We start from the raw sequence: 16085 nt of genomic DNA, 5'->3' as shown, positions 1-16085 counted from the left end.
ACTGTAGGTAAAAGATTTAATAAGGGTATAGAGCCTTATTAATCTGAATGCAGGTTTTGTTGCTAACTGGCTTTATGAATTATTGCTGGCAGTAATGCATGGTGGACTAGCACAAGGTCAAACTTTACAACTTTCTTAGGGGTTTCTAGGATCCTCTGTTATTCATCTAACACAAAATATACTCTATTCCACTGTAAATCTGATTTTCACTTTGTTGGGAAACAGGGACTATTCATTTCATACTCAAAATTTCCAATATTATTACAACATTAAACACTATCAAATTCCAGAAGCTCAGCTTCAAGACCATGAAGTAAAAAAACACATTTACTTTACAGAATGCATCTATGATTTAGACAGGTCACAGCTTATCCTGAAAACTGATGTACCATGAAACTGCAAATTCAGTCTGCAGCACAGTTCCAATCACCTTACCTCGGGGACGTGGGCAGTGACTTGCCCTCTGACCGCTGGGCTTCTAAAAGTTGCTGGAGTTGGTTCTGTAGCGTCACACGTTCCACTGTCTGCCTGCATGAAAATGTAAGACTGGTTACCTTGGAATGTAAAACTGTCAGCATCAGTAAGCTACAGGATAACTGATACTACCCGTTCAATTTTGCATACAAAACCAAGTCCTCTTCACCCAAATTTTACATAATAAATGAAAAAATAAATCACAAATAATAGCATAAACAGAGAGTTTGTACTTGTCTCTGAATCCCTGTGGACATTTTGCGATCACTGTACAAGATCAACTGAGAGATGCTTACTTGTCAGAGATTATTTATTATACTTCATATAAGGACACATGTAGGGTCATAAGCAGCAGTTCACTGAAAGTGAGTGACTCACAGAAAACAATAGTCCAGAAACAAAGATATGGCAGAGCAAACTTAGGGCCACTTGGTTCTTACTTGTTTGTGTAAAGGAAGAGGAAAGGGCCAGATTAAGAAGTCACATTCTACATTTGGTGGCTGGCTTTTACTCGGCTAAATAATAGCTCTCTCCTTTTCTATCTGCAAATGAACTCAAAGAGAGGCATTTGGCGACTGGGAAGAGCTCGTCTAATCCTCTTCACCTGAAAGATGGAGCTAACTATGACCTCTGTGTTTTCAAAAAATACTGAAAAACCACATCTGTTTGCTGCCCAACCTTACCAAAGATCGTGCCTGTGCTCTGCACCCACCTTATGCTCAGTAGTGCTGGACCTACTGTGGTCTATCACTTTCAATGTGGTGCTGTGATCTACACTACTTCATAAATAACTTTAGAGACCAATTTAAAAAAAAAAATTAATAGTAGATATGAATCATTAGTAATATGAAAGTGACATCCATACTAGAAACATAGAACACAATCTCTGCTGTCCTGCAGCATACTTGTTTCCATAGCAAGGACTCATTTGAACAAGATAACCTGCAAACCTTCAAGTAGTTATACGAAAATGAAGGAATAGATCAATTTACCACTTAAAGTTCTCCCTCTCATGGCTCCCATCCAATTTTCACCTTCCATTCTAACAGCAAAACTCCCCTTTAGCTTGTTGACCACCCAAGACAACATTCAATCTTGTTTAGTGACCGGTGAGTTCCATTGTGTCTGAACACCGCATTACAGCATTATTGGGAAACTACTAGAAAACAAGAGACTTAAAACTTTTTGTTATTGTACATATACCATCTTTCACCTGGAATACAATTAGTACATTTGTTTTTATTTGCTGGTGCTGATCAAACTACCATGTGAAAATGACTTTTTATCTGCTTCTTCCAGGCTCCGCTTCTGTTGCTCTAGAAGTAATACGTTTTTAGTACTTTCATTATTGTTCGATCTGCAGAAATAATACAGTTTTTCACCAGTGAGCTGGACAATTTCCTACCATGCATGCCATCAGCAGAAAAGTTAGCTGAGTTCCAAATGCAGTCTTTACGACTGCCAATGTCAAAGCCAGAAAGAATCCAGATGACTTTTTGGACTAGGGGTTGCATTTGCAGGGCTGGCAGAAAACAAACATTTTACTTTCAACATATCAGAGTGGACCTGAAGAGTGCTACAAAAATAAAGGTGGGATCTTGACATACTGCCTTGACATCCCATTTTACAATACAACTGTGTTTTATGTAGATACTTCCTTTAATTTTCCATCTTCCTTCCTCTTGCCTACACACTTCCTTAGACTATTTTAAAATTACTCCTATCATCTGTCAACATTGGCTTACTTTGCAGCTCCTAAGATAGTCTCTGTTAAGAGCCAGGGAAATTTTTATTTGAGATTAGATTGTGATGCAATTTATCTGCATTATTTACCTTTTATGCTCCCTTCAACTTTTGTTTCTAAACATCTAAATAATGTACCTAACAGCTTCTTATTCTTTTAGCTTTAATGTAAATCTCTGACACCTCTTCTGCTGAGTTAATCTTGTTATTCCACTCACACATTTTATTTTGCTAAAAGAATTACAGTTTCTTCTATTTTCACAGTTTAACTAGTAAATAGTTCACATAAACCCACACAGCTTTCCAGCACTATTCCTGAATATATAACATCGACATATGTATCTGAGATAACATTGAAAACAAGGGATCACAACTTCTTGGAACAGCAATTTTGCTAAGTATTAAAACCAGACTGATACAAGATCACTGCAGCTTCAGAGGTAAAAGGGCCTACTTACTTTATGATATTTAACGCCCAAATTCTCAGTGTCTTAGCTTAGACAATGTTCCCACTAAGTAATGTGTAAAGACCATTCTGTGTCTGCTTAGACAGTTGTCTAATGAAATCGAGAAGCTCAGTAACTGAACAGGAAACAAGCTTAAGCACAGAGCTCTACTGGTATCTGTCATAGTATGTTCCCTTACTTCTCCATTTTGTTTCAAATAAAACAAGAATGGCCAGCCTACAAAGCAGAAAATAAAACAGGTAAACTAAATAAAAGAGAGATGAACATTGTAAGTTTATACTGGGTTTCTTACTATATATCCATATGACACCTACTACTACTTCTACACACACACACACACAAGCCAAACAAACCCAAACCAGCAACTTGCACACACCTTACCATACCACTACAATTACTTTTTACTCAGCTGATTTTAGAGCAATTCCTATGATGTTTCAGGAAAATAATGGATTTTGTTTACACAGCACAGAAAGGTGGTGGCAACAGAGGATATTACTGCACTTTTTCATCTTTGCCTTGACAGAGATTTTGGCTTGATAGTGTATCAAAAGGATCAACAAAGGTCTCATTCATCAGTTGTTATGCACATGTAGGTCCATAAGTGTGGGATAGTGCAGCCCGTTGGGAATGGAGGTAGAACAGTCTGTCAACAAACCACATTGTAAAAGAAGTCTAGGGAGGTATTAGTTTTATGTAATTAGTCCTGACTTGGTCTCTTCAGGCCACAAAAACCTAAACAACACAAGTCATTGCTGCTACTGTAATCAGTGCTAGAAATCATGTATTTGTGCAGGTAGGAATTTTCTGCACTGGCAACTAAGGGTTTTGTTTAAGCAGATGAAATCAGTGAGAGAATAACTAAGATTCTAAAGCCTATGGAGACCTCAGGAAGTAAAATGAAAGCAAATATTTTGTATACACTTTGTGAGAAAATTTTGTGACTGTCTTCAGCATTTTGTTTAGATCAGAAAGTCCTACTGGATTGCCCCAACTTCTATAATTAGCAAGAGATGCAAACCAAAGCTTTTATTTTGAAGACAGTGAGAGCAGTTTTTCTGGGCTACTTTCCTTTTTACCTATGGAAAGAATTTCTTGGTTCCTTCCCTCTCTTGGGGAAAAGTCTCATTCCCTCTCTTGGGGAAAAGTCTCATTTCTTCACTCTTGTGAAGATTTGATGGAACATTTGTAGTTACCACTTATTTCCTTTTTTTCAAATATAAAAGCTTTTCTCTCTGAATGGAGACTCAGAAACAACTCAAAACGTTTTGCTATACTCCTCTGTATTTGTCATCTGAGCTGCTTTGGATAAGAGCTGAAAGATGTGAAAGGATTTTATTGTTTTGGTTTTGTGCCTTCTTTTCAGCAATGGCTCCAAATACTCTGCTGGATTTGGATAGCTTCTATTGAGAACTGCTCTGTGTTGCCTTAATGACTGGAAGAGCTCACAAAAAGAGAATGAAAGATGGTACTTTCTTCTTTGGTTTAGGACCTTCAAAGGTAGGTCTTGATAGGTGCTGGTCTAAGATAGGTTTCTGCACTGATACTGTAAACTGGACTTTCATCTGTTGCCATCTGATGCTTTCAGGATCTTCAGAGGTGTTGTAGCCAATAAATTCTCCTGTTCTGATAGAGATAAGGCCCCTTGAGGAGCTGACCCAGGCACATACTTTGTACCATCCTTGGATTTTTATGCAGGATGGGGCTGCAAAACAGGGCAAGAGTCTTCTTTCATCATCCCCTCTGGCTCCTGAGCATGGGCCTCAGAACATGGTCCATTGCTTCTATCAGAGCCACTCACAGCCTGAGGTTTGTAACCCAAATAGCCATACAGAAGCTGTTCTTTCAAGCAGAAAATAGAATACTTCACTTCCTCACTAAGCTGCAACAGGGTTGCACAAGAGACTCACATCTCTTTGTAGAAGTGGAAGAAAAGGCGGCTGCTGCTGCTGCACTTACTAGAGCTAAATGCGAAGCCTGAAAAAATAGACTGTTGAACGGAAGCAGATTTAACTCCAGCTGAGACAGGCAAAGGAATGCATCAGGAGCCAGATAAGAATAATTTAAGTGATGTACTACGCATGCAGTCTCTGAGATGATAGGAGGGGGACCTGGAAAAGTATTAATGCTTTTGTTAGGAAAGTCAGAACTAGAATACTCTAGGGGGGAAACAGCCTGACGGCTGACATAACAAGTCTTTCTTCTCCATATTAGAGGTAACACTTACACCAAGTACTGGCTGAGCACTGAAATAACTGAAACATGGAAAATCCATGGTTGCTATTTCTACTTCCGTGTATGTGCGGTTTTTTTCTGCTGAGTTATGGGGAAAATACTTTTCAATATATATTGGGATGAGTCAGGTGCTGATACAGGCTACTCAGGAAATACCTTATGTTCTGGTTTTTTTTTTTTTTTTTTCCTTTTCACTGCTGATTTGTATATTTTAGTCTTTCTCGGCAAATGAACCAACTACCAGACACCTGGTATTTTGAAATATCCAGTGAACAGTGTCAGACTGTAAAACTATGAAAACTGTGAAAATCATAGTAATTGTTAGTTCACTGTTTGTATTTATGAGAATATAAATGTAAAAGAAGACTGAAGATACCACAAAGAGAAAATGCCTTTGCAATATAAAATGTAGAGGCACAAATGTTAAAATAAGCATATTTAAATGCAGGAACCTATTGTGTAATGACAGAGAGGACTGCTACTACACACTTTTTTCTGTAAAAACAACACAAAATAAATGCCTGATTATACCAAAAGAGTAAATTAACAATACAGATAATTTTTACCCTTATTTTCAAGACCTCCAGTTTAAAACTAAAAATTGTATGACTGTAATGTGTTGGCCCCAGCTGCCAGCTGGGGCCATGCAGACTGTCTCTCACTCCCCTTTATCCCTCAGTGGGAAGGGGACAGAAAACAGGAAAAACAGAGGCAAAATAACGCATTAGTCAAGATAAAAACAGGGATATCACCTGCTAACTACTGTAATAGGCAAAAGAGGCTCAGCTTGGGGAATTTTCAGTGATGCCCAATGATACGATGAGGGGCAATGGGCACAGACTGAAACATAAGAGGTACCATCTAAATATGAGGAGAAACTTCTTTACTTTGAGGGTGACAGAACACTGGAACAGGCTGCCCAAACAGGTTGTGGAGTCTCCTTCTCTGGAGACATTCAAAACCCATGTGGACACATTCCTGTGCAGTCTACTCTAGGTGAACTTGTTTTAGCAGGTGGATTGGACTAGATGACCTCCAGAGGTCCCTTCCAACCCCATGCATTCTGTGATTCTGTAATTTAACTTAATTCATTGCCATTTAGCATAAATTATTGATTCAGGTATTGGGAAACAAAAAAAGGATGCACATTTAAAACACCTATTCTCCTCTTTTCCAGGCTCAATGTCACTTCCAGGTTCACCTGCACTCCAAGACCCTCTTTTCCTCCATTCTCAGGCTTCACTCCAGACACCTCTCTTCCCCTCTTGTCATCACTCCATGTTACACCCAGGCTTTTAAGTGAGGCAATGAGCAGCACAGGTCAGAGTTTCTCTCTGCTGCTCCTTCCTTCTCACTTTTCCTTGTGCTCTAGTGTGGGTCCTTTAAAGGCTGCAGTCCATTTGGGGAAGCACCATCTCTGGTGTGGGCTTATCGAAGTGCAAGGTTCTGTACCTGGGACAAGGCAACCCCAGGTATCAATACAGTTTTGGGGATGAAGAGATTGAGAGCAGTCCTGCCAAGAAGGACTTAAGGTTACTGGTGGATGAAAGACTGGACATGAGCCGGCAATGTGCGCTTGCAGCCGAGGAATCTGACTGTATCTCAGGCTGCATCAAAAGGAGCATGGACAGCAGGTCAAGGGAGGTGATTTTGCCCCTCTATTCTGGTGAGGCCCCACCTGGAGTCCTGCATCCAGCTCTGGAGCCCTCAGCACAAGAAGGACATGGACCTGCTGAAGAGGGTCCAGAGGAGGCCACAAAAATTATCAGAAGGCTGGAACAGCTCACCTATGAGGACAGGCTGAGAGAATTGGGGTTGTTCAGCCTGGAGAAGAAAAGGTTTCAGGGAGACCTTAATGTGGCCTCTCGGTACTTAAAAGGAACCTATAAGAAAGATGGAGACAGACCTTTTAGCATGGCCTGTTAGGTTGAGGGGTATTGGTTTTAACTAAAGGAGGAGAGATTCAGGCAATGAGGAAGAATTTTTTTACAATGAAGGTAGTAAAATAGTGTAACAGGTTGCCTAGAGAGGTGGTGGATGCCCCATCCCTGGACACATTCAAGGCCAGGCTGGATGGGGCTCTGAGCAACATGATCTAGTTGAAGATGTCTCTGCTTTTTTGCAGGGCAGTTGGACTAGATGACATTTGAAGGTCCCTTCCAACCCCAGCTGTTCTATGAGTTTATGATCCATGCCCTGCAGTCCTTTCAAGGGGTGTATACATTCTAACATGGGTACTCCAAGAGTTACAGTCTCTTTGAGGATCTGCCTGCTCCACCATGGTGCACTTCCCACTCCGATGTTGCTGTTTCTCATTTGTCACTCTTCTGTTCCCTACTCCTCTCTCACATTTTCTGTCCTTTCTCAAATATGTTTTCACAAAGGTGCCACCTACTTGGTTGATGGGCTTAGCTGTGCCTTGCAGTGGGTCTGTTGTGGAGCCATCTGGAATCAGCTGTGTCCAGCAAAGGGCAGCCCCTCACCTGTTCTCAAAGAGATCTCTTGCAGCTCCCCTGCTAACAGTATCTGGTGATTTATATCCAGTACAAACACTCACATGCTGTTTGCATAAAATGATATGGTCTCCTCTACACATGGGATTGTCAGAACCCATTTTCATAGCTTGTGGTAGCTGCTAAGTTCTTGATAATTTATCTAAGGTGAAACAACATCAGGTCAGTGCTGATGGTTTCTAAGAGTCTTATCTTATGAGTCTATTGACGTGCTAAGTGACAGTAACTGCACCTACAATAAAAGCAAGAAATTGTATAAATCCATGTTTTAAAATAACAGGCTCTTTAAAGAACATTTCTTAGAAACCATACTAAAACACTTAAATCAGCTCCTATGAAATAAAAACAGAACATATTTCCTGACTAGCCATTATAGGCTTTGGTGACTGTCCAAGTCCAAAAAAAACTCCTCCAACTACTATTTCCATTATTCCTCCCAACATCAAAAACCAGCAATGCAACTGGGAAGATGCACTTAACTGTACACAAAAGCATGCTATGTGAAGAGAAATTATGATTAGCAACGATGTTATCCAAAGGTATGTAAAGGTAAAAGGGACTGGATCACTTCATTCATAACCCTTTTCTACTCCCACTCCCTTCATCTATGTTCACAGAAAACTGTCACAAAGAGAACAGCTGAAAAGAGAGCTGCTAAGGTGAAGGGGCAAATGCTTGAGAGCAGGAAAGATTGGAGAAATAAGGTAGAAATAGGACTTGAAAATGTCATATATAAGAAGAAGAAAATAGACAATGCTAATGAATTGAAGACAAAGTAGGTATTGTTTTAAGAATGATCCCTCTGCTAACAACAGAACACTTACTCCTTCAGTTGCTTAGTTAGCTTGACAACTTGAGAGGCCAAAGACATACATGTCTCCACAACTACTAAGTAGCGGGAACACATGGTGTGCCCGTGTCGCTCAGCACTTTGTGAGGGTTTCTCTCCCATGTGGTTTTGCATGGTGACATTTGCTCCATATTCAACCAATGTCTGTAAAAACAAAAAAGGAAACATTGACATCTGTAAGTGTAAGTCTCTGCTGTAAATTCCAGCCAACCACAAGAATTGCTGGATGCAAAGCACTTCTGAATAAAATGCTTGAAAATGTAGGTATAAACCAATAATTTTTAAAAATCGGTCACTGACAAGTCTGTATACAGCTTGAACTCAGAACACATACCGCTAAAATCAGGTGCAAGGATAACACAGAAGAATTAGCTGTGCTTCAGAAGGACTCTTAAAAAATCCCATATTCTTCCTTCCTCTACCCTCACAGTTCTACTCAATTAATTTGTTTTCTGTTCATTTGTTTGTACAGCATAGCATGACTTGTAGCATACATATAGTGAGTGAGATCACCATGTGAAAACAGAGGACTTAAATGTCAGCACCTATCGATTCTCTCCTGAGCCACAGTGATAAACTTTTTCAGATGTACCTGTCTATGCATTACTAAACATTGTGCTAACTTTGCACATGGTACACCTCGAAAAGAAGACACAGGCAAGTTCAATGTAAAGGATATCAGTGCTACATAATGTCAGGGTTCAGGGTACCCTGAACACATTGCTAGACAGTTTATAGAGGGTGGTGATGAGTTGTAATGTCTTACCAGGTCTCATATCTACTGTTTTTGAAATTGCCATATTGCAAGGCATTGCAATACACACTTAGAATCTCATTTTAGGAATGTTTTTGCTATGATATTTGCTGACTCATTTTGTGGTTTAGCTCTCAACATCCTTCCATAGCAGAATCCCTAAATTTAAGACACTTGTTGTGGCACTCTCAATGTCCTAATTCCTTAGCCAAGTGATGTTTGGATATGAAAGGTATGGCAGATACTTTCCAACAGCTCCTTTAGGTCAGACGGGCACAAATTTCTTTTTGCAGAAAAAAATCTGTACAACAGCATTTTCAATCTGGTTAGGGCTGGTTTTACCTTTTTTTTGTGTGTGTGTTTTTTTTGCTTTGTTTTGTTTTGTTTTTTTATGCTGAAATAAGTCTCATTGCTTTGCACTTCCTTGGTTACCCCCAATTTTCTTTTAAAGAAATTCTCAAATATGTGTCAGCGTTTTGTCTTTAAGAAAAATAATGACTTATATGCTGATGTATACCTTTTGTTACTCACAGTACTAGCAGAGAACCCTAGCTTGTTGGAGAACTGTCCAGGCCGTGAGCATAACATCTGAGTTACCTCTGGGACTTGAATCCAGAGTGTTGTAAGGGCAAAAGAAGTTCTGTCAGGTGGACCTCAAGACATCCAGTCTTGAGGACATCTCCATCTGGAGAGCCCAGAATAGGACCTAAATGTTCTCAGCAATGTTCAGATGCACATTGCTCGTAACACTCCAGAAAAGATTTTGAACAAAATCATAATGCATCCAAAAATTACAGCATCATTAACATTACGCATACAAATGCAGAAGAGGAATTGCACGGCTGAGATCTTGGTTGACTTATCCGAGCAGAGCTGGTAAGCCACTGAGGACTGGAGTGGCTTTGTTGACTCAGAACAGCAGTCACAGAGACCTTTACATCTGCTGACAGATGTCTGTCTGGTCTGCTAAATCTGTACAGAAAGGAAACTTACGAACAGTCTTGTACTGCATCTCATGTCAATAAATTTAGTTCAATTTTCCAACAAAGAAAATAAAGGAGATTTGTGCCCCTACAGAAAGCAATCTTATAGTTTGGAACATGATAGGAGTGTTACCTGCTCATAAACACCGCGAAAGAGAGGGATGAGGAATCACTGACAACCTGTGACCATCCACGTTTTGTACCATTACTTAGAATCTCCCCGCCTCTTATTACTTCTTTCTGTTTACCAGGTTATTCACTATACATTGTTTTAAATTAGACTATAAGCTTACTGAGGAGATGATTTAATTTGTTTCACAGCACAGCAAAACATCACCTACAATTAAGATTGTGATGTGTTAATGAAGTGACATTACTAACACTGCATATTTTTGTTGTATTTTCATGAATTATTTCTCATGGCCTCACTTCAACATAGAATATGTGTTGATGTGCATATTTATGTACAATAAAATAATCTTGAGAATTTTAAGCCATTTATTAAGGCTCATTCTTCATCAGGAAAGCAGGGCTTCTCTTATTTTGGTTCAGTTTTGTCCATGAAAACAGTCTGCATGTCACCACTCTGTTCAAAATTATCTACTATCATTTCTCCTTCAAATGCATTGTACATGTTGATGAGGCATTGTTGAGTTATCAGCCCCAAGCACACATCCTACCACAATGGTGCTCCTCACTAGTAAACCATAAACATTTATTCTATCCACTTTTTTTCCAACTGATCATTGCAATTGTCTACAATACAATAATAATAAAAAAAAGTAAGTTTAGCATGATGATTTATTGATTTTTTTCTCATAAGAGTTTGTACAGGATCCATTCCTGACATGTTTAAAAGAAAGACATGTCCCATCAATGAGAAAACACAGATGGCCACATCATCCAAATCTATTTGACCTCATTCTCTTCCAAGTCTATTAATTCAGCTCAACTGTCACTTCTTTCTCTTTCTCTTTTCCTTTTCCTTTAATTGTGTGACATTCTCAAACTGGCTTTTATGAAGTAATGTCTTCTCTGTGTCCAAATATACAAATAGACTGGTATAATAATAATAAGCATCAACATAACAGTGTGCACAAACATATTTAGCTCTCTGAAGAGGTCAGCTAATTAGAATTGATGAGCTGTATTTCTTTTCGAGTTGAACTAATATTAATCTTCTGTATTTGCAGTGGTCTAAGAGGTGTTGTGGACTAGTCCATGTGTGGTAACAGGATTAACGTATTTACTGATATATATCTGAGTTCTCAGACTCTGAGAATTACTGCTCCTTCTTAGGCATGTTTTCCTTCCCTACTTGAATAGATCACTTTGATTTCTGTTTCTTGCCTTTCTGTCTTATGACTATTTATTCTTTTATCTATTCTTCCCCAATAACTAATTTTTTTCTCAGATACCTTTCTGCAATCTCCAGGAATAATTTTATTATTATTTGTTCTCCAAACAGCTTTAAGTCAAAGTGCCAACAACACCAAATACTGAAAGGTGCTCTTGTGACTAACAGTACTAGTAACTTTGATGGACAGAGGGTACATCTGCAATTCAACAAAAAGGTGAGATGCTTCACCTATCTATCCAGTTCAACCCTACAGCTTTTTTTGGTATGTCTGCATGAAACACCGGTACTGTACAGAGATATCCAAACTGGTTTACTCAGATCTGTCTCCCAAAAGTACTGTAGCTGTGTAAGCCTTCTCAGCAGGACAAATCACACTTTTCAGCAGCTCTGTACAACAGAACTGTATTGCTTTCAGTGGCCAGGCTGATTGAGAATTAGTTAGAAACCATCATCACACTGCATTATTTAGCATAAATACATTCAAAGATTACAAGTCTTGAAAGGATGGTTTAATAAAGGTGGAAATCCTTCAACATAGAATAAACTTATCTGTTAGACGTTCCTCAATCTAGAGAGCTACAACTATTCATTGGAAAAAGAAACAGAAGAAAAATATCAGAATGCTAAGACAAGTACACATATTTATACTGGCTGGCCTTTTGTAACTTAAAAACATACACATAAGCTGCTTATGTATAAACAATATAGTAATGCTTTCTTCTTGCAATACAAGTTACTTTAGGCTAATAATAGCACAACAGAGAATAGAACCCATAAACCAGGGCTTTTCATTACTTCAGTCTGAATCCTACTGGTTTAAAGTTCTTACTTCTAGTATATTTTAATGTATCAATAATTATTCCCATTTGTAAGATCTCCTATAAAATGTTAATGGTCATTGTCATCCATGTTTGATGTAAAGAGGTTTCTGATATAGCTATCAGTCTACCTGTATGCATCCTAGATAGCCATGTTGAGCAGCTATGTGAACAGCAGTATTTCCATCCTGGTCAACTTCATCCAGTGAAATCCCTTGTTCTTGCATAAACTGAAGAAGCCATAGAAGAATTTTCTCCTAAGGGGGAGGGGAAAGAGATGTCATGAAATATAAGAAATAATGAAAAGCTAAATGTACTAGAGGAATAGCAGTACTGTCATCTATTACTAATACCATCCAACAGTTCCTTGTTTCTGGTCTATTTTTTTTTTTTTTCCCAAGGAAATAAGCCAAAATACTTTGTTTTATAAAAAGACAAACTAGGAAAAAATCTAGGTACTGTAACATTTTCTGAGAAATTGTAGGAAAGGAGAGGAGAGGAGACCTGAGGCAGACCAGCCTGTGTGTTAATCTGAAAATCAGTTCGTGAAATTTAGTGAAAATTCACAAGCCTCTTTGGAAAATTAAAACAGAAGTATGTGCAGATGACAGAGCTGACCAGGAAATCTCTTTAACTTGAGTTCTCTGTGTATTGACTAATGGATCATTCGTATGTGTCTCCATGTTGAGAAGGATGGGGAGACTTAGACTGCAAAACTTGCAAGTGGAAGTCTGGAAGCCCAAACTGAGATACCAACTTTTTTTTTTTTTTTTTTTTTTTTTAACATTGGTTTTTGTGTGTATATGCAAGTGTAACATACATTTATATGGGAATTCTTTCCGAACAATGGAGAGTTTATATATGTGCACTAAGTTTATTTTCTTTCTTATTTTCCCCAGCATGTTTATTTGAAAAAATCTTCTCTCTAGCAACCCTCTATGCCTCTCCAGATTAAATTTCATTGTGATCTGCTGAATGTGATACATACTGAAAAGCTAGAATACATCTATAGGTTACATAAAAAAGTGACTACAGTTTTTGCATCTGAATATCTGAAAATAATGAATTACTATCTAGCTTAACACTGTTTTATATAAACACGTATTTTTATTATCTTCCCTTGATATCTGTCATGTTATACTGAGTAGGACCTCCAGTTACAGTTCTAGAAGCTTTGTAGATTCTGATGTTGATGAGGCAAACACCAATGCACAGACTTAACCTGCAGCACTTCAGCAGCTTCAGTGATACAGAAGTACATAATCATCCACAGGTAAGAGTGAAGTGTACCTAAATAAAACATATTAAAAGCATGTCTAGGACTCTAAGCAGTAATCAGGTAGGAAAGAGAAATAACAAAAATAAGGAAAGGAAATTCTAGCTAGGAACCTTGTGTATAAACCTCTTTTTGTATAAAAGTACCACAGAAAATTTAATGTCAAGGAAGAGGAGATAGATCCTCAGATTCTTTTAGTTATCCTACAAATGATTCTGCTCATTCAAGCACATGGATCTCTGTTTACTACTTCAGCAGGCTAGTCTGTCTGGAACTTATCTTCTTCATATTTCCACTTTAACAGCATTTTTGTTTTTATTACAGCTTGAAGGGATAGGTATTTTTACTTCTCCTTGGCTGAATGCCCAACATAGCTGACAGCCAGCATGGAGAGATGACTTCAGATCTCATATCCCTTTTAAAATACTTCTGAGCAATTTCTCCAGATGCCTGTGGTGTTGGCCAGCAGTGAAGGAGCATTACACTATTCCTACGAATTGCCCTTATGTTTAAATAATTAAAAGAAAAATATTTTAGCAAAACTCCTCTGCAGAATTGGAAGACAAGTATAGCTTTGAAATTATATGTTACTTTGGAACATAATAGGGACCAGAATGTTAACCATGTTCTGTAATTTTATGATCACAATCAGCATGGAGCAAATGATGCTTTCTAGACAGGCATTTATCTTATCAACACAGAAATCAAGTGCCTGGATGGCTAAATGAAATCATATGTACTTGGGTCTGTCTGTGCATCAACTGATCACAGGCACAAAGTCAGAGGCCTACTCAAACAGTTTGTGTTTCTTTCAAAAGACTATGCTTTTTTAACAAACATGTCCTTGGAAAAAAAAAAAAATCAATATCACACATCACTTTGGTAACACTCACACTATGCATTGGGAAGAAAAGTGTTCTTACAAGTAGGTTTATTGCCATCAACTCAATTTATTCAGACAAAATGAAGAATAATAAGAAAATTAATGAGATTAAGATAATGGAAAATAATCACGTATTTGTTATGTAACAGGAACAGATAAATACTGATGAATTACTCAGTAGATCTGATAATTTTAAGACCTACAATGGTCTTATGTTGTAGCAGTGGTTAACATCCCTCTGATCACAGAATCGACTGGGTTGGAAAAGACCTCAGAGATCATAAAGTCCAACCCTTGGTCCAGCTTCAGTCCATTTACTAGATCATGGCACTAAGTGCCATGTCCAATCTCAGCTTAAAAACCTCCAGGATGGTGAGTCCACCATCTCCCTGGGCAGGCCATTCCAGTGCCTGATCACTCTCTCTGTAAAGAATTTCTTTCTATTCTAGACCTACAATAATTAAACATTCCTAAAAAGAGATTCTGGAAAAATATCACCATATGTAATTTCTGTTTTGGGACAGGTTGCAGACTTTGGCTCCTTCAGCTGCCTTTTAGAGCAGAAAAAAAACTAACAAGGAAAAATAATTAAATGGACTACATACAGAAGGATTAGCATGGTGCATCCTAGCCTTATCACTCAATTAAATAAGCTGCCCTTCTCTGTATCCCTTCATAGCAGAGGAATAGGCGTAGGCAAAACCTACACATTATCCTTGCAAAAACGACATTAGACAGGAAGGTAAAACATCCCAAGGTGTAAAAAAGGTGTGGTGTGTTGTTGGGCATTTGTGTATTGAAATGTCACACACTCTTCCCCACTGTGTTCTCCAGCACTACACCACTGACAAGTGGTGCAAAGAACCCCTTCTAGGTCCTCAGTCATGCTGTAGCTCTGGTTCCCCAAAGTCTCCCCTAGACTCTCTGGATCTGAGGCAACCAATCCATGGCATTCCTCACCTTCTACCTCTTACCTGCGCATTCCTTGCTACCACAGCATCCATGCCGGAAAGAACAGCCCTGTTAAGCTCTTAGGACCTACTATGTGCACCTAAGACTGCACTACCATCTCCTTCCTGTCACATGGTGACTGTGCCAGACACACCTGGTACACAATCTGCCATGTACTCATGACTTACGCCTGATATGGAGAGGCTTGCCAATAACCGTGGTTGCTTCTTGCATAATCCCATGTGTAAGGAAGCCCTTGATAGGAGATACATTGGCCAGGCTACAGGTTGACTTCAAGTTCTTCTCTTTCATCAAATGAACTTATATGGTCCCTATCTTATTGAAAAATTATAGTATCGTTGAGATATCTTTGGAGTGAGGCCATGACATCTAACATAGGAACTCTGCTACAAACTCCCTTTTGCTGCCCATTCTAAATGGTACTTATTGAAGTTAAATATGGTGTACATGTCTAATGCCTGGGGAAACAACGGATAGACTGACTCTTTTAGAAAACGATTCAATAACAGGTCTTCCTTGTAAAAATATTACTCCTGTAATTATTCTAAGACCAGTGTTTACATGGATTATCTTTTGTGTATGTAACAGTAAAATGAATTAAAGCTTCGAGGATGGCGCCAACTACGCATATGAATTTCTCGAGGTTTATTCTTCTTAATACACTTGGGTAAGATAGTCTGGCATCCCTTCATCCCCAACATTCCCTCATGTTTGCAATATGTTTATGGATTATAAAGAAACCCAGATAATTGACATT

The 16085-nt window shown here is 38.6% G+C and overlaps 1 protein-coding gene across 2 annotated transcripts in view; it reads right to left on the bottom strand.

Moving 5' to 3' along the window:
- The window catches only part of SNCAIP (synuclein alpha interacting protein), a 91183-nt gene that overhangs the window by 10039 nt on the left and 65059 nt on the right, over positions 1–16085 (bottom strand). For both annotated transcript variants that reach the window (XM_082074088.1, XM_082074087.1), the window contains exons 7-9: positions 12329–12454; positions 8257–8426; positions 436–528 (exon numbers count right to left, since the gene is read on the bottom strand). In XM_082074088.1, the coding sequence (XP_081930214.1) occupies positions 436–528; positions 8257–8426; positions 12329–12454 (389 nt within the window). The remainder of the gene's footprint in view (positions 1–435; positions 529–8256; positions 8427–12328; positions 12455–16085) is intronic.

This window comes from Streptopelia decaocto (genome assembly GCF_964273445.1).
Source record: "Streptopelia decaocto genome assembly, chromosome: Z".
NCBI lineage: Eukaryota > Metazoa > Chordata > Aves > Columbiformes > Columbidae > Streptopelia > Streptopelia decaocto.
The sequence above is the reverse complement of the archived record's forward strand: the minus strand, read 5'-3'. Positions and strand labels throughout refer to the sequence as shown.